The sequence below is a fragment of the Mesoplodon densirostris genome, chromosome 7, assembly GCF_025265405.1.
Source record: "Mesoplodon densirostris isolate mMesDen1 chromosome 7, mMesDen1 primary haplotype, whole genome shotgun sequence".
Taxonomy (NCBI): domain Eukaryota; kingdom Metazoa; phylum Chordata; class Mammalia; order Artiodactyla; family Ziphiidae; genus Mesoplodon; species Mesoplodon densirostris.
The window spans coordinates 98,433,295-98,459,026 of record NC_082667.1 but is presented as its reverse complement, the minus strand read 5'-3'; the positions used below and the strand labels follow the sequence as shown (position 1 = coordinate 98,459,026).

Below are 25,732 nucleotides of genomic sequence, written 5' to 3'. Positions count from 1 at the left end.
GCAGAAAAGAGACATTTCTTTAAACATTCCAATAAATCTGAAATAAAAATGAAAGGCTGTCTTTTTTTTTCCCACCACTCTTAGAAGGCAGGGGATGGAATTTGGAGCAAGTAATGGCTTTGGAGTCTTTAGACTTCATAAGAACTGAACTGGCTAACTCCATTATTTCCTTCTAGAAACGATTTGCTAGACTTTCTTCTTTAGGAATACAGAAAAAATTACAGTAGGTGCCTGACTTCAAAGAATTTAGAGCTCAACAAGAGATTCAGAGAAGGTAATATGATAAGAAACATCCCAAATCCCAGAATTTAGGATGAAAAAGTCACGACTACTGTTTATGTAATTCTAACCCTTCCTTAAGGAATTTCAGGAATACAAAGTATTTTTTTTTCTTTTTTTATTTGGGTATAGTCGGTTTACAATGTTGTGTTAGGTTCTGCTGTACAAAGAAGTGAATCAGCTATATGTATACATATATTCCCTCCCTCTTGGATCTACCTCCTACCCCCCACCCCCTTCCCACCCATCTAGGTCACACAGTGCAGGAGCTCCCTGCACTGTACAGCAGGTTTCCACTAGCTATCTGTTTTGCACATGGCAGTACATGTACATCAATCTTAATCTCCAAATTCATCTCACGCCCCCTTCCCTCACCATGTCCACATGTCCATTCTCTATGTCTGCATCCTTATTCCTGACCTGCAAATAGGTTCATCTGTACCACTTTTCTAGATTCCACATATATGCATTAATATATGATATTTGTTTTTCTCTTTCTGACTTACTTCACTCTGCATGACAGTCTCTAGGTACATCCACATCTCTAAAAATGACCCAATTCTGTTCCTATTTATGACTGAGTGATATGCCATTATGTATATGTACCACATCTTCTTTATCCATTCATGTGCTGATGGACATTTAGGTTGCTGCCATGTCCTGGCTACTGTAAATAGTGCTTCAGTGAACACTGGGATGCAGGTCTCTTTTTAAATTATGGGTTTCTCATGGTATATGCTCAGTAGTGGGACTACTGGGTCATATGGTAGTTATATTTTTTTGGTTTTTTAATGAGCCTCCATACTTTTCTCCAAAGTGGCTGCATCAGTTTACATTCCCATCAACAGTGTAAGAGGGTTCCCTTTTTTCCACACCTCTGCCATCATTTATTGTTTGTAGATTTTTTGATGATGGCCATTCTGACAAGTGTGAGGTGATATCTCATTGTAGTTTTGATCTAAATTTCTCTAATAATTAGTGATGTTGAGCATCTTTTCATTTGCTCTTTTGGATATTGAGCTGCAGGAGCTGTTTGTATATTTTGAAGATTAATCCCTTGTCAGTTGCTTTGTTTACAAATATTTTCTCCTATTCTGAGGGTTGTCTTTTTGTCATGTTTATGGTTATCTTTGCTGTGCAAAAGCTTTAAGTTTTATTAGGTCCCATTTGTTGTTTTCCTGTGTGTTTTTATTTTCATTACTCTAGGAAGTGAGTCAAAAATGATCTTGCTGTGATTTATGTCAAAGAGTGTTCTTCCTATGTTTTCCTCTAAGAGTTTTATAGTTTCCCATCTTACATGTAGGTCTTTAATCCATTTTGAGTTTATTTTTGTGTATGGTGTTAGGGAATGTTCTAAGTTCATCCTTTTACATGTAGCTGTCCAGTTTTCCAGGCACCACTTATTGAAGAGACTCTTTTCTCTATTATATATTCTTGCCTACTTTGTTGTGGAGTAGGTGGCCATAGGTGTGTGGGTTTGTCTCTGGGTTTTCTATCCTGTTACTCTGATCTGTATTTCTGTTTCTCTGTCAGTGTCATACTCTCTTGATTACTGTAAATTTGTAATACAGTTTGAAGACAGGGAACCTCATTCCTCCAGCTCTCTTTTACTTTCTCAACATTGCTTTGGCTATTCAGGGTCTTTGTGATTCCATATAAATTGTGAATTTTTTTTTATTCTAGTTCTGTGAAAAATGTCATTGGTGGTTTGATAGGGATTGCATTGAATCTGTAGGTTGTTTGGGGTAATATAGTCATTTTCACAATATTGATTCTTCCAATCCAAGAACATAGTATATCTCTCCACCTGTTTGTGTCATCTTTGATTTCTTTCATCAATGTCTTATAGTTTTCTGCATACTGGTCTTTTACTTCCTTAGTCAGCTTTATTCCTGAGTATTTTATTGTTTTTGTTGCAATGGTAAATGAGATTGTTTCCTTACCTTCTCTTTCTGATTTTTCATTGTTAGTGTATAGGAATGCAAGATATTTCTGTGTATTAATTTTGTATCCTGAAACTTTTCTAAATTCATTGATTAGCTCTAGTAGTTTTCTGGTGGCATCTTTAGGATTTTCTATGAATAATGTCATGTCATCTGTAAACAGTGACAGTTTTACTTCTTTTCCAATTTGGATTCCTTTTATTTCTTTTTCTTCTGTGATTGCCATGGCTAGGACTTCCAAAATTATCTTGAATAAGAGTGGTGAGATAGGACATCCTTGTCTTTTTCCTGATCTTAGAGGAAATGCTTTCAGTGTTTCACCATTGAGAATGATTTTTGCTATGGGTTTGTTGTATATGACCTTTATTATGTTAAGGTAGGTTCCCTCTATGCCCACTTTCCGGAGAGTTTTTATTATGGGTGTTGGATTCTGTCAAAAGTTTTTTCCGCATCTATTAAGATGATTGTATGATTTTTCTTCTTTAATTTGTCAATATGGTGTATCACATTGATTGATTTGAGACAGAAGAATGAATAAGTGAGCTGGAACATACAATGGAAATAAATGCCAAGACACAGAATAAAGAAAAAAAAAAAGAATGGAAAGCAATAAGCACAGTCTCAGAGTCTCAGAGTCATCTACACCAACACTAAATGCACCGACATTCAAATTATACTGGTCCCAGAAGAAGAAGAGAAAAAGAAACAGTCTGAGAAAATATTTTAAAAGATTATAGTAGAAATCTTCCCTAATATGGGAAAGGAAATATCCAACCAAGTTCAGGAAGTGCAGAGTCCCATGCAGGATAAACCCAAGGAGAAACATGCTGAGACACACATTAATCAAAATAACAAAAATAAAATTCAAAGAAAAATATATTTAAAGAAACAAGGGAAAAACAAAAAAAATAACATATAAAGGAATCCCAATAAGGTTATCAGCTGATTTTTCAGCAGAAACTCTACAGTCCAGAAGGAAGCAGCAGGATATACTTAAAGTGATGAAACAGAAAAACATACAACCAAAAATACTCTACCCAGCAAGGCTGCCACTCAGAGTTGACAGAGAAATCAAAAGTTTTACAGATAAGCAGAAGCTAAGAATATTCAGCACCACCAAACCAGCTTTAAAACAAATGCTAAAGAAACTTCTCTAGGCTGGAAACACAAGAGAAGAAGAAGGAAAAGACCTACAAAAACAAAAACCCCAAAGCAAAAAACAAAAGGCAATCGGAACATACATATCGATAATACCTTAAATGTAAATGGATTAAATGCTCCAACCAAAAGGCACATACTGGATGAATGGATACCAAAATAAGACCCATTTATATGCTGTGTACAAGAATCCCACTTTGGGGCTTCCCTGGTGGCGCAGAGGTTGAGAGCCTTCCTGCTGATGCAGGGGACACAGATTCGTGCCCCGGTCTAGGAAGATCCCACATGCTGCAGAGCAGCTGGGCCTGTGAGCCATGGCCACTGAGCCTGCATGTCCAGAGTTTGTGCTCCACAACGAGAGAGGCCACAACAGTGAGAGGCCTGCATACCGCAAAAAAAAAAAAAAAAAAAAAAAAAAGAATCCCACTTTGGACCCAGAGACACATACAGACTGAAACTGAGGGGATGGAAAAAGATTTTCCATGCAAATAGAAATCAAAATAAACCTGGAATAGCAATACTCAAATCAGATAAACTAGACTTTAAAATAAAAACTTTTATAAGAGACAGGGAAGGACACTACATAATGGTCAAAGGATCAATCCAAGAAGAAGACATAACAATTATAAATATTTATGCACCCAACATAGGAGCACCTCAATACATAAGGCAAATGCTAAATGCCATAAAAGGGGAAATCTACAGTAACACAATACTAGTGGGGGTCTCTAACACGTGACTTACACCAATGGATAGATCATGCAGACAGAAAATAAATAAGGAAGGAAAAACTTTAAATTACACTGTAGAGCAGATAGGCTTAATTGATATTTATAAGACATTCCATCCAAAAGCAACAGAATACACATTCTTCTGAAAGGCACATGGAATGTTCTCCAGGACTGATCACATGCTGGGCCGCAGAGTGAGCCTCAGTATATTTAAGAAAATTAAAAGCATATCAAGCATCTTTTATGACCAAAACACAAGGAACTTAGGAATCCAGTACAAGAAAAAAACTTTAATAAACAAAACACAAGGAGGGTAAACAATATGCTACTAATCAATCAAAGGATCAATGAAGAAATAAAAGAGGAAATCAAATCAAAAAGTACCTAGAGACAAATTAAAATGAAAGCATACCCACCCAAAACCTATTGGATGTGACAAAAGCATTTCTAACAGGGAAGTTTATAGCAATATCATCTTACCTCAGAGAACAAGAAAAATCACAAATAAACAAACTATCTTTACACCTGAAGCAACTAGAAGAAGAAGAACAAACAAAACCCAAAGTTAGTAGAAAGAAAGAACTCATAAAAATCAGAGCAGAAATAAATGAAATAGAAACTAAGAACACAATAGAAAATATCAATGAAACTAAAAGCTGGTTCTTTGAAAAGATAAAGAAAATTGATAAACCTTTAGCCAGACTCATCAAGAAAAAAAATAAGGGAGAGGGCTCAAATCAATAAAATTAGAAATGAAAGAGGAGAAATTACAACTGACACTGCAGAAATACAAAGGATCATAAGAGACCACTACAAGCAACCGTAAGTCAATAAAATGGACAACCTGGAAGAAATGGACAAATTCTTAGAAAGGTACAACCTTCTGAGACTGAACCAGGAAGAAACAGAAAATATAAAGAGACTGATTACAAATAATGAAATTGAAACTGCAATTAAAAACCTTCCAAGAAACAAAAGTCCAGGACCAGATGGATTCACAGGTAAATTCTATCAAACATTTGGAGAAGAGCTGACACTCATCCTTCTCAAACTTTTCCAAAAAAATTGCAGAGGAAGGAACACTGCCAAACCCATTCTACAAGGCCACTATCACCCTGATACCAAAACCAGACAAAGATATCACACTAAAAAGAAAATTACAGACCAACATCACTGATGAACATAGATGCAAAAGTCCTCAACAAAATACTAGCAAACAGAATCTAACAACACATTAAAAGGATCATACACCATGATCAAGTGAGATTTATCCCAGGGATACAATGATTCTTCAATATACAAAGTAATTTGATTCAACTCTAGGTACATAGTAGTTTACAGTCTCATTGATAAGATGGGACAGTCAACAAACATAAAACAATCAGCAGACAGTACATGACACTTTATGAATAAATGCTAGGGTGACTTGTATGCAAAACAATGTCCCTGTGTGGTGCACAGATAATGAGTTTGGGGTGAAATTTTCACTTAGCAAGGTTAGACTTAGGAAGAACTGGAAAAACTACTATTGTACTTGCAAATATGAGCCTTTTCTAATCCTAACCCTTTAACAGTGAAGGTGAATTTCTGTCCTTTTTTTAAAATTTATTTTTTGGACTTGTCAAAAATACACCTTTTTTTTTAATTGGAGTATATATATATATATATATTTTGGAGCATAGTTGATTTACGATGTTGTGTTAGTGTCAGGTGTACAGCAAAGAGAATCAGGTGTACATATACATATATCCACTCCTTTTTAGATATTTTTCCCATTTAGGTTATTACAGAATATTGGCTAGGGTCCCCTGTGCTATACAGTAGGTCCTTAATAGTTATCTATTTTATCTATAGTAGTGTGTATATGTTAATCTCAATCTCCTAATTTATCCCTCCCACCCCCCTTCACCTTTGGTAACCATAAGTTTGTTTACTACTTCTGTGACTATTTCTGTTTTGTAAATAAGTTCATTTGTACCATTTTTTTTTCAATTTCACATATAAGTGATACCATATGGTATTTCTTTCTTGTCTGACTTACTTCACTTAGTATGATTTACAGCAACATGGATGGATCTAGAATTTCTGACCTTTTCAAGACCTTCAAGTTGAGCATTTCATAGTCTTTTTTTTTTCCTTTCACTAACAATTCTTCTGTATATATATATATATATATATATATATAGTACTATCACACAATCATTCTACTATAGCCTGAGACTGCTTCTATGGTCAGTCTTTGTTCAGAATATAACAAAAAGGGGAGGTGAATAGTTACCCTCAGTAAAAATTAAATGTTAAGGGAAGCTTAGGCAGTTAAAGAAAATCATGAAACGAATGGAGACAAGGGTTCAGAACTTATTTCCAATAAAAGTATAAGATGATAGGGAGATGGAGAGGGGATAATACCACCATGATCAGCACAGTTAAAACAGGAAACTAAAGTCATTTGGGTAATCCTTATCAAGAAATGAAAGGGAACCTGTTAGTTTTAACTTCTTCATGATTTGCACTTGTAGCTGAGCAAAGGAGAAATACTGAGAGATAAGAAGCAGGACAGAGAGAAAGAGGTGTGGAGCAATGAGGAAAGAAAAAGAAAAGGAGGGAAAAAACAGTCAGAGGTTCCAACATAGGCTGGAAAATATTTTGTCAATTCAATTTTTTGCTTCCAAAAGGAAGAAAAAATTCTTCCCAAAGGATTGGGAAATCCATTTGCTGACTACAGGGGACTTCCTGACAGTGAACGCAGAAGTTCTGAGCAGCAGTTTCCCAATCTATGATTAGGGGTCCCCGCCCCCTGAATGGAGGAAGTGTCCAGTAACTTTCATTTTCAAGCCTGTGCTCTTCTCAAGGCATCAAGAAGGGACTACGGTTGTTACATATGGCTGGTGAGTAAGGGTCCTTCCCCAGCTGAGGGTCAGGAACTTGGGTCTTAGAAAACACTTATTAATTGCTTTGTGACAGGAAGAAATATACAAAAGGGACGTGAGTCAATTCTGTGCAAGGTAAATTCTCCTTATTAACTCTGTGTAACTTGAACTGGGGGACACTGCCTCGGAGACGCTGAAGGAGAGTATGGTGTCCAGATTATCTCAGAGCCAGGAAGAAGTTATTTCCTTTTTTGCAGTTCCTGGTAATCAAAGTGAAGGGTGGATAAAGACAAATAAAGTAAGTTATTTATGTGTGAGAAAACTCTGAAAATTCCTAAATGCACTCTGAAATCTTCTCAGATTCCTCTTGGTTCCATAAAATTGTCCCCGTAATCAGATAAGTGAGTCTTTGGATTCCCACCCCCCTTACTATATCCTATACTGAATTATGCTCTTTGTCTTTATAAAGTAACTACACCCCCCCCCTTTCTAGCTGTGGTGTTAACTACTCTAGCACAGTATTTCTTGGATTGCTATCACAGTTTTTAACTGGTTTCCCTTTCTCCAGGATTTAACCCTCCTATCCATACTGCATACTGCTTTCAGGTCACATATCTTACACACAGAAAGCATAAGAGATGGAATCATTGGCTATTTATACAGCTAGTATTCAAGTATATCATATCACTTCTTTTTGAATTTAGAATTTTATTTAATTTATTTTTTTATGTAGCATGTTCTTATTAGTTATCCATTTTATACATATAAGTGTGTATATCACTTCTTTTGCTTCATTTTCTTCATTTGAAAAAGAAGAGGTTCAACTACATCAGTGGTTTCTAAACATTACAACAAATCTAAATAATCTGTAGACATTAACAAATTTAGATTATTTCCCCCTTCATAACCCCGAATTACTCAACCATGGATAGACGGTAAGCATTTATAATCTTTTAAAGATCTACAAATGATTCTTATTTAGCTGGACTAGGTTCGTCTGCAGATTAGCAATGATAGGAAAGATGATCAGATCCTTATCTTTCAGTTTTTACCTTCTAGGTATTTACAAATGCAATTTTCTTACTCAGGAACATACAATGGCTCTGTATTGCCTTTTAAAACATGTCTGAACTTGTCAGACAGATTTTCCTACCTTTCAAAATATATTTATTCACTTTACCATTAATCTCTCTAAAGCATGATTTCAGCTTCATTAACAAACATTCACTTGCATTCCCCCCACTCATACTTTCTTGCTATTGTGTTTCTTTATTTCTTTCATAAGAACTGACTGTTTTCTTATCTTCTTCATGATGCTCATACAGCATTTGACTGGGGAGTAGTATGTTAAATTCACACTCATGGCTGCCTCTTTAACTAGGCAGGATGACCTTACTTGTTATTGAATTGGAATCAGGACATCATTAAATAATAGATATAATAAACTGAAAAGCAGTAGACAAAACACATAAAGTGACTCAATAAACATAAACTAATGAGTTTGATTGCCATTGTTAACTAGTTAACAGCTATAAGGAAAAAAAAATGCTAGCTTGGGAGAAACAAGTTTCTCTGGGAGCATAATGCTCTGACACTCAGTCTAGTCTTAAGCACCAGGGAGAATTGCCTAAAGAAAATGCCATGTCATCTGAGACCAGGAAGCAGTTGAGAAATAGAAAGGAATGTTGGGTGTGAGAAACTGTACACATAAGGATCCCTAAGTAAAGGCTTCGTAGAACCTGAAAGAAAGGCAAAGTGTTTAATATGTAATGAGCAAGGTGGGTATAGTAGCAGAGGATGAGGCTGAATGAGAAGACATAGATTAGATTAAGTTGAGACATTTCATGGTTATGTCCAGATTTTTAGAACACTGACTTTGCTTCATTGAGAAGAACAGATTAGAAGGGGACAAGAGTAGATTTATCAGATTCTTAGAGTAATTAAACAAGAAAGGATGTTGGCCTGAACTAGAGTATCAAACAGTTAGAAAGGGAGAAGTAGTCAGATTCTGTAAACATTTAGCAGATAAAATCAATACAGTTTGAAGTGAGATGGAAAATAAGATATAAACAAAGCAGAAGAGTTTCAGTATCACCAGCTTTTACTGATTTGGTGCACTTGACTGTAAGATACCATTAACTAGTACATATAGGGAATGAAGCAGGTGATGAAAAATGAGCAGTTCACATTTTAAAAGTTGAGTGTAATGAGTTTGTGGGATACAGAGAAGGGATGAATATATGAGCCTCAATTTTGGGATCCACCTTTGTGCTGAATCTATAACTTTAGAGATAATTTAGTTATTATTTAAAGCTAATAACTGAAGACATGAGAATGTGTAGATAATAAGAGGATGTAAAGTAAAAACTCTTTGGTTTTATTGTTTACCATATTTCTCCCAGTACCACTTATTCAGTCAACACTCAACCTTGTTGAAGGCAGAAATAAATAAAATAGAAACCCAGAATTCAGTCAGAGTAAACATTTCATAGATTAACTTGCATGTTGTTCATAATTCTTCAATCTCTCTGTTGTGACATGTGTATACTCTAGTGTAAGACCAGTGTTTCTGCCACCTTTTCTAAGAAGAAGCATTTTGTGACCTCATCTGCAGAAATTTACTCAGTCTTTTCTGAGTCCCTGAATCACTTTCTATTCTCTTAAGTAACTCTTTACCAAGTATCATGTAAAGTAGTCTGATGATTTGAGTGGGGACTCAATTCTGAACCCCTGAGTTTGAATCCCTTCCTACCCTCTTACTAAACACGGTGTACTATTCACACAATTTGGATCAAATATTTAACTAACTTCTCTGTGTCTGTTTCCTTTACTATATAATAGAAATATTAATATATATGTTACATGGAATTTTTATTAACTTTTACTTATAAGATTCATATGAAGCACTTGAGACCAATGGGGCCTCAATGAATATCAACTATTATTACTGAAGTTGTGCTATGTTTAACTTTATAGAATATGGTGTAAGAACAGAATTTGAATCCTAATTTGTGTGATCTGGGCATTTTATTTAAATGATCTGTAAAATAGGGAAAATATTAACCATCTCATTGGATTATTGTGAGGGTCCATCATATTAATATTTATAAAGTATTTAGTACAGAGACTTTTAAATAATAATAATATTGTATATTGCTTTAAATGTATTTATTTTTTAATCCTAAATGCATAATAGATGTTAGCTGTTATTAAATGAACTGATATTGGGTAACTTTTTACTCATGCTTTGTAATGTCCATGTTTCTTTCTCATAATAGTTTCCCAATAAACATTTATTGAAAGAATACTTCAAGATAACATGAACAGGGCTTCCCTGGTGGCGCAGTAGTTGAGAGTCCGCCTGCCGATTCAGGGCACACGGGTTCGTGCCCCAGTCCGGGAAGATCCCACATGCCGCAGAGTGGCTTGGCCCGTGAGCCATGGCCGCTGTGCCTGCGTGTCTGGAGCCTGTGTTCCACAATGGGAGAGGCCACACAGTGAGAGGCTCGCGTACCGAAAAAAAAAAAAAAAAAGATAACATGAACAATGAGGCTGGTGCTTCTGGGGCGAAGTTCTCATTCAATCTCTTGGTGCATTTTTTTTTTAGAATATGTCATTTTGTGTCAAGACTATCTTTATATCTAGATGAACTTTATAACTGTCTTTATACATTTAATTAAGTATTGATGAGATACCCTGCCTGCCCATGCACTATCCATTCCAATAATACCTGTGGTATAGCAATAAAATACTTATTAATTTGACTTCCTTAATCACCCACAAAAATTCTAATTATCCCAGACAGTAATATATTAACCTGGTGTCATATTGATCTACCATATTGAAAGATCAGTCATCAGATTATTTGCAATTCTGAATTTTTTATTGAGACAAGATCAAGTAAAAGGAAGCTTTGTATTTCTGACAGAAGACACACACAACAAAAACCCACTTAAGATTTTGGAATCTGTGGGCAAAGAACTCATTACTGGTGTTTTGGATGACTTGGTGGGAAAAAATGTCCTGAAATTGGAGGAAGAGGAGAAGAAAAAACTTTATGATGCCAAGCTTGAAGACAAGGCACGGGTCTTGGTGGACTCTATACGAAAGAAACGTCATGAGGCAGGTCAAATCTTTGTTCAAACCTTCCTAAACATAGACAAAAATTCCACCAGTATAAAAGGTAAGACTGAAATTCTTTTCAAGGGATATCTTAAATTTTTCAGATCTACTTGACTCCAAGGCTGCTCCACTGTCCTCTAAGTTTCCCATCCTCCTATTACTAAAGTATAATTTTCACTAAACCTATCATTGTCCTTTTAGAGGCCAGTTTGTCATTTGTGGGAGGGCATCTAATTTCCAATTAGCGTAGAAGTTGAGTCCTTGTGTTTAGGTTGATCATAGAGATAGCTAATTGCAGATACTTTGTAGTAAGGAATACCTGGAGTTGAACTAAGGTTTCTGTCACTTTGGACACTATGTGACTTCATTCAAATTTCTTAACCTCCCTAAGCATCAGTATGAGCATCTGTGAAATGGGAACAATTTCAGATACTTCATCACAGGCTTTGTAAAGCTAGGAACATAATGGCAGGCACAGATTGACAATTCCTAATACTTTAGCTCCCATCTGGAACTCTCCTCTGAACTCCAGATATATTTAGCTCTAGCTGCATATTCAACATTTCCACTTGAATGATCCACTGGCTTCACAAAGCTAAGATATATAAAATGAAACACTTTATTCTCCGCATCAAATCTATTACACTTCTACCCCTTGTCTATCTCATTAGACAGAACTATAATCCACTGAATTCCTTAATCCAGATCACAACTGTTTTCTTCACCAATGAATAATAGCTCTTAGCAGAGTGCCAGAGACATAGCAGGCATGTAATGAATATAGGATGAATAGGTAAATGAAGAACATGCATGTAATAAATATTAGTTATCAGAATTATTCTTTAGCTTATAATATTTAAATGTTTACTGTGCTTATTCATTTCTGTGAGTTATAAAATATGATCAGGAGAATACTTATTCAATATAAACTGTCCGATATGTTAACATCTTTCAAAACTTCACTTTAATTGAATTATGAATATTAATAGAGTCTAAATATCCTCAGATCCAAGCTCACCAGTGATGGACTCAATTTGGTATAGAGTTTAACCTAAAATTCCAGCCTGAATACTAGAGTTTATCAATAATAATAAGCAATAATAAACAAAATGCAACATAACTGTAGAGACCTCATTATAGCAAATAAGTTTTTTCAATAATCTCTTCTCTATGGACAAGGGACACTCCCACCAGCAGGAAGTACACACTAGTCTAATAGATGTACAAGATTGTGGCCTAGGCTATGTTATCATTAACATTTAAGTTGGTCCTTGTGCAGGTTTATTACTTTCTTTTAAACCTGGGATGGGATAAAAACAATTTGGATTTAAAAACAAAATAAGAGAACAGACTTGTGGTTGCCAAGGGGGAGGGGTGTGGAGGAGGGATAGATTGGGAGTTTGGGGTTAGCAGATGCAAACTATTACATATATAATGGATAAACAACAAGGCCCTACTGTATAGCACAGGGAACTATATTCAATATCCTAAAATAAGCCATAAAGGAATCGAATCGAATAGAATAAATAAAAACAAAATCAGAGATATTTCAACAAATGGGGATCAGAATTGAAATAAGGGGAACTTTAAAATGATTTTAGCAACCCCAGGAGCCAGAATGAGCCTTAAACTGAAATAACCTGTCCCATCAGTAGAGTCTGTGTCAGGCAGGAGGCAGGTATAGACAGTTTCATGAAGTATCCAGTAGGCCCCTGAGTTCTACTGTACATGGAACATCCAGAGGAATCTCAGGACACCTAGAGTATACTGGCCCAGAAGACCAGGAAGCTTGGTGAGTGGGGCTATTAGAATATGTAAAAGCCCTAGCCAGGCCTTTTGGGCATGGATATAATTCAGAGGTTTCTTAACGAGATACTGAGGAAATGGAGTGGGGGATAGGAAGAATCTAAGCTATTTGTTTCAGTTAGTTAGCAGTATATGTACATACTATGTGCCAAGCACTGTTATTTAGTCAGAGAGATAATTACTCAAATTCTTACTTGCCAAGGGAGAAGGACTTGTCTTATCTAATATCAGTATCTTTAGTTTTGTTTCAGTTTAAGGGGTTTCTTGAGTATTTCATTAGGTAACTGATAAAACTCATATATTAAAGTTTTTATCTAATCTGCTAATTTTCTTATTTCTTTTTGCTGTGTTGTCAGGCCCATGGGTACTCCTTTTGAATAGCAGGCTACACTATATTACACTGTAATGAAATGATTCAGTTTCATGCTAATTTTACTATTAGACATAAGATAGTCTAATTTTCCGTTTTATCTGTAAATACTGTATCTATATATAGACATATAATGGTCATTAGAAGATGACATTTATTAAATTCAAGAGTACACCAAACCTGTAAATGACCTGGAAACAGGAGACTTTCAATGACAAAACATACCCTCTGACCAGGGACTATCCCAAGACCCTGGACTTCTTCACATTGGCAGAATCTTCTGGAGTAGGAAAGGAGAGTATGTGTCTGTACTTTATCTACAGAAATAAATGTTAAGACAGTTTGGTAGCCTTAAAGACATACCATTTGCTGCATCTCCAGAGCTTACATTTTTAGCATACTTTTTAGAAAGACATTTATAAAAAATTATATATTTAAAAACTAATAGAAACAAATAAATGAAATGGAAAAAATATATAAAGTTTAAAAACTGAAAAATTTACAGAAGATAATATTGCCTTTCTAATTAAAGTAAAATAAAATAAGAGACTGTCTTTGTTCATTCATGTAAATGAACATAAATGTTTATTCCTTTCATAGAAAAAAACCTTGTTATGTTAGGTCTTGATAAACCTCTTCTGAGTTTTGTTTATGAGGAATCTCTTCCTTCCCTCTCCAAGGGAGATCTCTGGACTTTCCCAGTCTCTTGCACAATCTTAGTCAAATGAGGCCAAACAGTTTCAGAAAATATTACATTTCTCATTTCCAACAAGGAGAAGTTATTTCCTCACATTTTAAAACATGGGTTGAAAATTTAGGGCTGGTTATTCAGCACTTTGGAGGCAAAGACATTCAGAGTAATGTAGAATCTCTGACAAAAAAAAATTGTCCCTTCAACACTGGATGCAATACTATGATTAATGCATAGCATTTCTCCTTTAAATAGCTGATTTCACAACTTGGTGAATCATTGAATCCTATATCCTCTGGAAAGGTTAAGAATTCACGCTGAGGTTGCTGAAAAAATAATACCTGGATGGTACAGGATTTAGGATTCTATTAAGTATTTGAGTGTGTATGTGTCTGTGTTTGTTGTGTGAATTGGGAGTGGACTTGGGATGTAACATTACCCAATATGATAGCTACTGGGCACACGTGGCTTTTAAGTGCATAAATTGTGGCTAGAAACAGGTTAAAATGATACTATTTTGGATATATTATGTTAAACAAAATATATTATTAAATTAATTGATTCTGTCTGTTTTTATTCAATGTGGACAGTAGAAAATTTTAAATTGCAGTGCCCTACCCACCTGCGGCTGAGGTCAAGTCAGGAAAGAGCAACAGGCATCTAAAAGCACAAAAAGGCAGAACCTGTGAGATCTGACCTCAGCTTCATCCCCAAGAAGTCAAGTGGTCCACCCCCTGAGGGACAGACCCCCGCCCACCAGTTTTTCCTCCCATGTGCATAGATCAGATTAGGATGAAAGGAAGAGGCAAGACTCTATCACAACCTATGTGTTTGGGGTCAGGTGTCCCCCAACAGGTTTGTCTGTGTTTGCACCTTGTCCTCTGTCTGAGGTGCTGTGGCTGTATCCTCCTCCTGCCCTGGTATATTTGTATCTTTTCGCTTTGTAATAAGTGCTGCATACTCTCAAAAAAAAAAAAAAAGTGACTCAGTTCTATTTCTAGTAGATAGCATGCTGGTAAATATTTACTAAATGTACTCTTGCTCAGAGACAATAGAAAGTCCACACAGATGAGCAATACTCTAGAGTAAAACCACTGGAAAAAATCAAACTGTTTTCATGAGTAAGGGAAGGCTAACTTTGACCCTAAATCATTAAGGTGTTTTCCTCATAATATCAAAATCTATTATTGCATTTTTGAGTGGATCTGCTTTTACTACCAAGGATTTCTCCCTTCTTTCCCAGTCATAATACATCTGTCTCCTCATACACAGGTTAGATACAACTATAACCCAACATGTTAAAAATCTTTTTCCCAGGATATCCCATTTCTGTCAGTTTTCTTAGGTGATAACTGGGTCACAGAGTCAGATATCACAATTTATATTATGCGATGTATCCTGCAGCTCCTGAGGAAATCGTGACTGGACCAGATGAGTCAGCAGAAACTACAGATACCCTCAAGCTTTGCCCTCATGAAGAATTTCTTAAACTGTGTAAAGAAAGGGCTGAAGAGGTACTGTGCTCTGTACATGAAAGAGAGGAAGAGAGAAAAACAATTGCTTTCACTAATTACACAATTTCTTCAAGCATTAGTTACAGAGTGGTAGTGTGGGACAGTGGATTCCTTTTTCATAGATGCTTTGAGCAGGAGGAAATCACATGGCTTCACACAGATTCCAATTCTCTTTCAACGCTATAATAAAATACAAGTCTCTCACATTTTTCATTTATTTATTGCCCTATATATTTGGGATTTATTAGAATTTTAGCTGTAGTCATAGAATCAAAGTATTTATAACATGGCTGAGTAGTAATTGTTTGCATTCCAGTTAAAAATTATTAACACCTGCAAAACATTATAAATTAAAATAGTACCAGAATGGGCTTCCCTGGTGGCACAGTGGTTGAGAGTCCGTCTGCCGATTCAGGGAACATGGGTTCGTGCCCCAGTCCGGGAAGATCCCACATGCTGCGGAGTGGCTGGGCCCGTGAGCCATGGCCGGTGAGCCTGCACGTCCGGAGCCTGTGCTCCACAACAGGAGAGGCCACAGCAGTGAGAGGCCCATGTACCAGAAAAAAAAAAAAAAATAGTACCAGAATAATGTTACCCAAGGCAAAGTATCTTTGGTATATTTATTTTTAGCTGGAGTCAGTGGCAAATATCTCCTGGTTTTTACATAATTTGATCTGAACCTTGATTGTTAAGAAAGAATTGACTAAGTGGAGAAGAAAGAGGAGAAGGAGAAGGTAGGAATTTTTCTAGTCTCCTGAAGATTCTCGAGTAACTATCACAAATATAATCTGGATCATTGTCTGGGCTTTTGAAAAATAATTCCCTTCCAATTTGTACTTCTTTCTATTGTCAATTCAATCCATTACTAAAAGAGAGAAGACAGTGTCTTCTGGTACAGGGTAGGAGAGAGGACAGCTATGCAAGCCCTTAAAAGCAACAGTGATTGGTGTATGAGGGTTTAAGAGAGATTTAGGTAAATCAAACTCACTGCATATCAATTTCCTGCAGATCTATCCAATAAAGGAGATAAAGGTCCGCACTCGTCTGGCTCTCATCATATGCAATACAGAGTTTGATCATCTCCCTCTCAGGCATGGGGCTGCACAAGACATAATGGGAATGAAGGGGCTGCTTGAGGGCCTTGGCTACAGTGTGGATGTGGAAGAGAAACTCACAGCCAGGGCAAGGGCCCCTCACCCACCCCAAACACATACATATTCAACACATATCTTCCTACTAACAAGTGAACTTTATAATATTAAGCAAATAACTTTAACAGCCATAGGTCGCATTTGTGTGGTGTGTGTGTGTGTGTGTGTGTATCTAAGTGTGTGAATGTGTGTTACAAAATAAAAATATTAAGACAGGTGAAATCTACGTCTCTTTAGAGCTTCAAATATCCTCAGTTCCATAAAACTGTTCAAAAAGTGATTGGCATATGTACCCACATAATTCTTTATTCTGAAGTGGGATGATTGAGATTCAGCCCCAATATTTCCCAGAAAATTCTGGAGTAATGAATGTTAGCAGGAGTGTGATCACCATATAAATACTGAATCCTGACTGTCCCAGGGGCTATTTTGGCATTGGGGATGGGTCTGTAAATGAGACAGAAGGTTCCCAGCTCACATTGATATAGGTTCACTTGGGGGGGGGATCAAACTATAAGCAAAACAGAACATTTCAGAGATTTGATGTATCTGTGTGTCTCTACGATTGAAAAGAAGTGAAAAGGAAATGAAAAGGAAAAAGGAAACATAAGAACAAATCGGTGAGTGGGGAGTAATAATGTTTGATGGGATGGCCAAGAAAGACATTTTGAGGAGGTAATATGGGATCTGACACATGACTATCAGAGACAAGATAGCTCTGGAAAGATGTGAATGAAATATATTCCAAGCAGGCATGACTACAAGTGAAAAGTCTGAACCTATATGAAACTGGCACTTGAAAAGTATGAAAGACCAGTGTGACTAGAGCCTAGAGGAGGAGGAAGAATGTCAGAAGGGAGAGTATACTTATGTCAGAAGTTTTATTTTATTCTAAGTATGGTGGGGAGTGCCTTAGAAGGGAAGTGGTATGATACATTTATTATTCAAGGTTTTTATTAAGTAATGAGAGAAAATACAGAGATGAAAATGAAAGTATATAGTGACAATAAGCAATGTAAAATGTATTAAGAGGACAGGTTATATAATGTCAGAAGGAACAAAAAGTTGAAGCCATTGATCCATTATAGAAATAAAAATAAAACTATCATCAAGCAACCACTATATAAAGCCACCATGACTGGAACGTTGCAGAAGTTTCTTATACTGATCATGATAAATAGGACATCAGTTTAATTTTAATGCTTGTTCTGTTAAAGTAAGACTTTGCAGTATTTTTCAGGATATGGAATCAGTGCTGTGCAGATTTGCTGCCTGTGAAGAGCACAAATCTTCAGACAGCACATTCTTGGTGTTCATGTCTCATGGCATCCTGGATGGGATCTGTGGGACTACGCATAGTGATGAAAAACCAGATGTGCTACCTTATGACACCATCTTCCGGATATTCAACAACCGCAATTGCCTCAGTCTAAAGGACAAACCTAAGGTCATCATTGTCCAGGCCTGCAGAGGTGGTGAGTTCTGAGATGAAAAATCCAAAAGTCATAAAGTTGTTTGCAGAGGATTGTAGTATGTTTTGTTTGTAGGGGAAAACATCTTAAACCCCATCCAGTGCAAATAAACTAAATTGAATTATTAGGAAATTCCATTTAGGGGGCTGGTATCATGAGACTTTGTTTTGTTAGCTGAGAAATTTCTGTTCAATTTGATTCAAGGTAAGTGGTGAAGGAGATCACAAGAATTCTCAAATCAAAGTTAAACAAAAGTATTCCAAACTTGGAATGAAATCATTTTAATGACAACTTTACTTGTAAATGTTTTACAGACATTTTGACATTCTCTGGCTTGAGAATAATTTCATTTGAAAGTCAGACTATTATGTAATAGCAGTATCTTTTTCTTTCTCATATATTATTGAAAGGGAAATGAATAAGGAGATGAGGGAAACTGGGATTGCAGTGACATTTTTCTTTGCTTTTTTTTTCTTGACTCCCAGTTCCCTTTTAGCTTTTTGGAACAGTGTTTGAAGATGAAAAGCCAAAATAATTTAGCTATAAAATGATAACTATGCTCTGAAATTATGCAGATAAGGCTTTAACTTCTTTGTTATTCTCAGCAAGTGGGTTCTTCCAGTTCTACCATGCTGTCACTATTAACTGGCATGTTACTCAACAACACAAGAAAAAGGCAAACTGTTGTATGTGGGGCAGAGATGCACCTGTATGTGTGTATGTGTGTATGCACATGTGAATGTGAAACTGGTTAGAATAAACATTGTAAAAGAATGAGGTGGGCAATTGTAATAGTCATACTGAGGGAGACACACAGTATGTAGGAAATTGATGTCTCTACAGCAAATCGTGGGGAATTATGGGTCAGTGACTCTCCAGCAGCCTTGGCAAACAGCTCTTCACAGTCACCTGAGAACCTGGAGGAGGATGCCGTTTACAAGACCCATGTGGAGAAGGACTTCATTGCTTTCTGCTCCTCAACCCCACGTATGTGTCTTTCAATTGCAGACATGGATTTGTGGGTCTGAGGCTACCTCTGAATGATTCTAAAAAATGAAGATAAGCTCCAGGCAGCAATTATTTGATGAAATTTTTGAATGCTGTCAATATATTTTACTTATTCTTCACTTTTAAAAATTGACTTTTATTATATGTTGCTCTTTACAGACAAAGGTATAGTAGCCATTAAAACAACCTAATACAAGAAAATCCCTTTACCATCACACAAGTTAAAAACAAATGATTGATTCAGTTTTCTATTAAATCCATTTAACATTTTGAGTAGAGTTTTTATGGATCTAGGGACTGACGGCCATTTCTCAAAAATTATCTACTCCAAGCCATTTTCTCCATATTTCCCATCTGGTACTATTTAGAATGGTATCCCAGCAAGAAGGTAGATGCCCTTTTAAAGGGAGAAGAAAATGATACAATGGGACTTATTAGGCCTACTATCAGGGGAACAGTATCTAGTCCTTGAACTCTAGGTAATCATCTTGAGAAGCCTTGTATCTGAGGGTTTCTAATTTACATATTTTAAAGTACTTTTACCACTTTATGGAGGTATAATTAACATACAAAAAGCTGCACATATTTAATGTATACAGTTTAATCAGTTTGGAAATAAGTATATACCTGTGAAATTATTACCACTATCTATACCAAAAACATTTCCCTTCCCTCCAAAAGTTTCATTAGATCTTTTCATTTATTTTGCTCACTATATTGTGAAAGACATCATGTTATATAATCTGTAAACAATCACCTGTGTGAACATGAGGAAATTCTTTAATCCTTCTGAGCTTCTATTTTTCCTCTGTAAAATGGGATAATTACAATTATCTCTCAAGCCTCCTTTAAAAGCCAAATGAATAAGCATAAGTCACATAGTAGAAAGTCAATCCCCAAAATACAAGGTAATCACTATGCAATGACCTGCAGTTTTGATGAGCTGCTTCTTTAGTTCAACTTCTTTATGGAAAATGAGTTAATGAAACGTTGTAAGTTCTTCCCCTAAACATGTCAAGATAATTCTCAAGCTATGTTTTAAAAGACAAAAAATGTAAAAAAAAAAAAAAAATGGTGAAGGCCACAGCCCAAGGCTTACCTCTCCTTATTGTCATAGATAATGTGGCCTGGAGAGACATCACAAAAGGTTCTCTCTTCATTACTCAACTCATCAAATGCTTCCAAAAATATTCTTGGCGCTGTCATCTAGAGGAAGTATTTAGGAAGGTAAGCTCCTCTCTCCTTTTCTAATCATGTATTTGTTCAGGAAGACTTTACTATTATTTGTCTTTCAAGTGACAATGACAGATTTTTGTCAGGCAAACAAAAGTAGAGTGGTACTGCTTTCTGTAATCCATGTGTTTAAAATCTGATTTACAAAAAGACTATGTTAATGCACCACAGCAGAAGATCAAAATAGAACAAAATATTTTAACATGTGAGCTTGCATGTTATGGGCTATACGTTCTTAAAATTCAAAGAATGGAAAGTATTTTGGATTAATTTTCACTGCTTCATTTATTAAATAAATATATATTGGGTGGTCTACTTGGTAATGGGTTATATCTTCATGACACAGGGGTAAATGAGACATATGTGACATAAGGCTACCTAGAACTAACATTCTTGTGAGAGAGATGGGTACTGAATAAGTAGTCCAACAACAACAATAAAAAATGTATGATACAGGTTGTGTTAGGATCCAAAAGAGAAAGTCCTAGGACACATGAAAGAGAAAGTAGGAGAGAAATTCTTTGAATAGAGTGGCTCAGAAAGGAAGACTTGATACTTCTTCCCCAGCTCAGGACATTCCTTATTTGCCCCTTCTTCCTAATTTATTTTCCTCCAATAGCTCTTACTACCACCCACCCAGTATATATTTTGTTTGTTTATTATCTGTATTTACTCACTTGCATGCAAGCTCATGAAGACAGGGATTTGTTCAACTCTCAAAAGGCTGGAAGGGAGGAATTAATATTCACTGAATAAATAACTGTATGAATAAGTGAATAAATGTCCCTCCTTTTTTAGGGAGAAAATTATTGGTATTAAGAACATGGGAAAATGTGGTTATTTTTAAACTAAAACCATAAAGAACAGTAGCACTCCCATGGGAAAAGAAGGATATACCTTTAGTGAATTGGAGAAGATTGCATTGTAACCTGAGTCACAGTCTCTGTGAATAGGAACTTAGGAAGTTAAGTACTATTGGATGAATAGGATTTAGACATTATACTTTCAAGTGAATTCCTCAGAATAGATTAGAAATACTGGATCTAGGTAAGTAGGATCTCATTGATCAGTCTATGGAAAAAGACTTCAGAGCTCATCTTGATGGTGAATGTGAATATTTCTCATAATTCAGCCTTTAAGGACAGAATCCTGGGATTTTAACCTCATTGAATTGAGGAGCTAACCTTATTAGAGTTTGAAGATAGAGGATCTCTGAGGTCCACTTCTCATGAACGAACATCAAGGGATAATTAATCATCAGATCTGTAGATCAGAAGTGGAAACTAGAAAAAAAATGCAGTTTGAAAAGACTTGAATTAGGCATGAGGTGTGTATTTTGAGATAAAGAACATATTCTGACATTAGGTGTCATTTCTAAGAGGTAGGGTAGCAGTGACGGGGAATTAGAATGTCCAAGGGCTTGGTTCCATCAATCCTAGGAGCACCCTTCATTCCAAGAATTTTTTGGCTCATTGTGCAAAACATTTTTTGAGAATGCATAAGAGGTATGTATCAGCCAGAACCTCTTTCTGTTTTTAGGTACAAAAATCATTTGAAAAACCAACTGTTAAAGCCCAGATGCCCACCATTGAATGACTCTCCATGACAAGATATTTCTACCTCTTTCCTGGCAATTGAAAATAGTAAGTATCAAGAGTTTTTGTTGGCAGGCAAAATAAGTAGGACAGTGATATTAGTAGTGAGGTCCAATGACCAATGACAGCCTGTTGCTTTAGTGGTCAAATTAGTAAATTAGTATTCCTTGTTAACGTAGTTTGTTGATTAGTTGCTAATTTTTACTTTATTTATATGCATCTGCGTCCACCCCTCCATCTCTACAATCATCAATCAATAAATCAATCAAGGGCTCCCCTGGTGGCACAGTGGTTGAGAGTTCGCCTGCCGATGCAGGGGACACGGGTTCGTGCCCCGGTCCGGAAAGATCCCACATTCTGCGGAGAGGCTGGGCCCATGAGCCATGGCCGCTGAGCCTGTGCATCCAGAGCCTGTGCGTCCAGAGCCTGTGCTCCGCAACGGGAGAGGCCACAGCACTGGGAGGCCTGCATACCGAAAAAATAAATAAATTAATTAATTAAATAAAATAAATCAATCAACCAAGAAGGTAAGCCAAATCAAGACAGAAAGTAATAAACAGTGAAGGACACAGGGTAACAATTATTAGCATAGACATGTACTCATTCTTCCATTATTACTTATATTCATGTCTCTCTCTCTCTTTCTTTCTCTCTCTCTGTCTCTCTCTGACACACACACACACACACACACACACACACACATTATTAGTTGCCAAATATTGCCTCAGATTAAAAAAAAAAAAAAGAAAAAAGAGGTGACTGTAGAGAAAGCAGGACTGTGGTCCTCTGAGTGCAGGTGTCATATTACTGATACTGAGCTACCATTACCATACAGTATAAAATGCACCCTGGAAAAGTTTGTGTCAGTGAAGACTCTGTTTCTCTGACTGTTCTCACAGTGTAGATCACAGAACATTCAGAGTCAGTTCTCAGATTCTTAATTACTGCTCAGAAACCCCTTCAATCACCCATATTAACACTTAAACAAAAAATTTTTGTCAAATTATTTTAGAATGAGTTTATTGAGTTTAGACCCAACAATCATTTACTCACTCATAACAGCTTTATATCACACTATATTATAAGCATATTATTAATCTCCCTCTCAGAAACATAATTAAGATTATATTTTATAGTAAATTTTATCTCAATTCTTGAAATATTTACCCAGTATCTTCTACCCCTGGTTTCTGACACCCTGGCTATATAAATGCATAGATACTTCAGCAGAATAGCTTTTACTGCTTAATTAGTCCAATAGAACCATATTTGGGGATTGAATTATTTATTTGACTAATACTTATCAAGCACTTACTATGTTCCAAGTTCTGTTCTAGATACTTGGAATGTACCAGTGAACAAAATTAATGGAGTCCTTGCTCTCAGAAAGCTCATACACTAGTGAGTGGAGACAGACTCTAATTACACAAGCAAGTAAATATACCTTAGAGAGTGGTAAGAGCTAAGAAATAAAAATGAAAAGGACTAAAGAAACACAAAAAATGGATACCGGGCTTCCCTGGTGGCACAGTGGTTGAGAGTCCACCTGCCGATGCAGGGGACACGGGTTCATGCCCCAGTCTGGTAAGATCCCACATGCTGTGAAGTGGCTAGGACCATGAGCCATGGCTGCTGAGCCTGCACGTCCAGAGCCTGTGCTCTGCAACGGGAGAGGCCACAACAGTGAGAGGCCCGTGTACCACAAAAAAAAAAAAAAAAAAAAAAGATGGATACCATACTGTTATAAATAGATTACTCAGTAAAGGCTGCTTTGAAGTAATGAAATGATTTGAAATCAGAACAAAGAATGGATAGAGTAAGGGAGTGAACCTTATGGTTCTAGTGGGAAATGCATCCCAACACCAGAAATAGGAAGTACGGGTGCCCTGAATCAGATGTGTGCTTAAGATGTTTAAAGTACTGCAAGAAGGCAGTTGGCTAGAGAATAAGAGTGGGAAAAATGTTAGAGTAAAATTCAGAAAAATGGTGAGAAGCTTGATCACATGGGCCTTGATGATCACATGGTAAATGTTTTAAAATCTTTTATCCTAAGTGAGATAGGAAACCCTTCAAGAGCTTTTGAACAGAGAAATGATATAATCTAACTTAGATTTTGCAAAGATCACTCTGAGTACTTTTTGATGAATAGACTACAAAGGTCACAGATAGAAGCCAAGGGAAATGGCAAAAGCATATGGAAGAAAATCAAAGAAGAATTACAGTAAGGGTTGGATTGAAGGCTTCCAGGGATTACTATCTTAACCTTCTGTTCTTTTTCTCTTCTTCAGAAAATCACAGGAAGTTCAGCTGTTTCAACTTCAAGAAGCACTTTTACCAGTACAGAACACATGTTTAACCTTTTGTCTTTCAGTGAAAATGAAAACAAATGAAGAGTTTTTTGGGGGGTCTTCTAATAGAGAATAGAATTTCAGTTAAAATGGTGGATGTATGGAAATGAAGTGGAAGAAGCAAACTGGATTTTCTAGTTTTATTGCATATAATATCTGCACTTCATTGAGTGAAGGGAACTGGTCATGACTTGCCCTCAGCAATAGGGTGAAAGGAGATGGTGTCCATCTGGAGACAAAAGCTGTAAACTGGTCAGCTCCTCCTTTATATACTCATCAAACCCCAGGCCTAGAATTGTGTAGAAGAAGTTTCCTAATATATTATTTAACCAACATCATAACTTGAGTTCATTTTTTTCTTCAGTAAGTTATTTTAGCAAATTACATGTATGTATCTTTCTTCCCATCTATAAGTTAATTTGCTTTCTTGTTGATTATTTTCTTTCCAGATTTCTGCATATTTCCAAGCTTCAGGAAAATTTTATTATTTAGAAAACATTTGGTTATTGTCTAAAATAAATTGGGCTTTTGATTCAAGATTGTGTAACTGAGTATGTTTGTATGGAAAGACAAATATTATTAGATAAAGAACAGCAAAGAGAGTGGGGAGTGTCAGCAATGGAAGAGGAGAATGTTAAAATTTCTGGAAGGGTGAATCTTGGTAGAAGAATTTTGACAACATGGTCATCTGAGCTACTAAGTAAGGAGATGTACCACTTCTGTTACATACACACAGAATGCTGAATAAATATTTTAGTACATTATGAACTGCATTAAAAAAATAAAAACATTATCTAGATGTCAAATACAGCCATAATAGGTAATATTTATTATTGTATGTCAGGATTATTTTAAGGATTTTGATTGTTATAAGGGATTTTGTGTATATAAGTAGCTACTTTAACCCTCATAACAGCCCTATAAAGTAATCATTATCAATATTCCCATTTTACAGGTAAGGAAACAAAAGAAAATAGAGCTTAAGTGATGTGCCCAAAGTCACACAGTCAGTAGGTGGCTGCACCAGGATTTGAAGGCAATCTGGCTTGCTCTGGAATATGAATTATTAACCACTGTACCACCTGACATCTCCAAAGCAAGGAGAGACTGAAAGTGTATGGGTTTGAACTGTATTTCAAACTTCAATTTAACTGAAGTTTGAATTGTAAGGTTAACTAACACTACAAAGATTCATGATGTTTAGGTTTCTCGACTTCATTTGTCCATGTGGAGACATGAGACACATCACAAAGTTTCAAAAATATACAGGGAGAGACTTCATTCTCTGACTACTGCATGATAATATTAGAAACCTAATAACATAAAGACTGCTACACATTGCCACATAGTTGGAAATAAAAACACACACCGATAACATATACATATACAAACATAAATTATGAAATATACATAAACACATATAAAAAGAAGAAAGGAAAAA

General features: G+C 36.1%; 1 protein-coding gene across 3 annotated transcripts; it reads left to right on the top strand.

The window, feature by feature from the left end:
* The first annotated feature begins 6,849 nt into the window (after positions 1-6,849).
* Positions 6,850-25,615, top strand: LOC132493650 (caspase-13-like). 3 transcript variants are annotated; one of them, XM_060104388.1, is made up of 8 exons: positions 6,850-6,999; positions 10,910-11,164; positions 15,375-15,484; positions 17,876-18,110; positions 18,951-19,094; positions 20,233-20,342; positions 21,888-21,991; positions 25,247-25,615. In XM_060104388.1, exons 1-7 carry the CDS (start codon positions 6,993-6,995, stop codon positions 21,942-21,944), a joined length of 918 nt encoding a protein of 305 aa, XP_059960371.1. In that variant the 5' UTR covers positions 6,850-6,992; the 3' UTR covers positions 21,945-21,991; positions 25,247-25,615. The 3 variants fall into 3 exon arrangements, with proteins under 3 accessions (XP_059960371.1, XP_059960368.1, XP_059960369.1); XM_060104385.1 differs by lacking the exon at positions 25,247-25,615 and adding an exon at positions 24,232-24,735; XM_060104386.1 differs by lacking the exon at positions 25,247-25,615 and adding an exon at positions 22,214-24,735.
* Positions 25,616-25,732: the final 117 nt, after the last annotated feature.

Excerpts from the sequence above, each read along its gene's own strand:
- LOC132493650 (XM_060104388.1), top strand. Across the intron at positions 15,485-17,875 it reads GTAAAGAAAGGGCTGAAGAG|GATATGGAATCAGTGCTGTG; the intron begins GTACTGTGCTCT and ends AGTATTTTTCAG. Across the intron at positions 19,095-20,232 it reads TTTCTGCTCCTCAACCCCAC|ATAATGTGGCCTGGAGAGAC; the intron begins GTATGTGTCTTT and ends TTATTGTCATAG.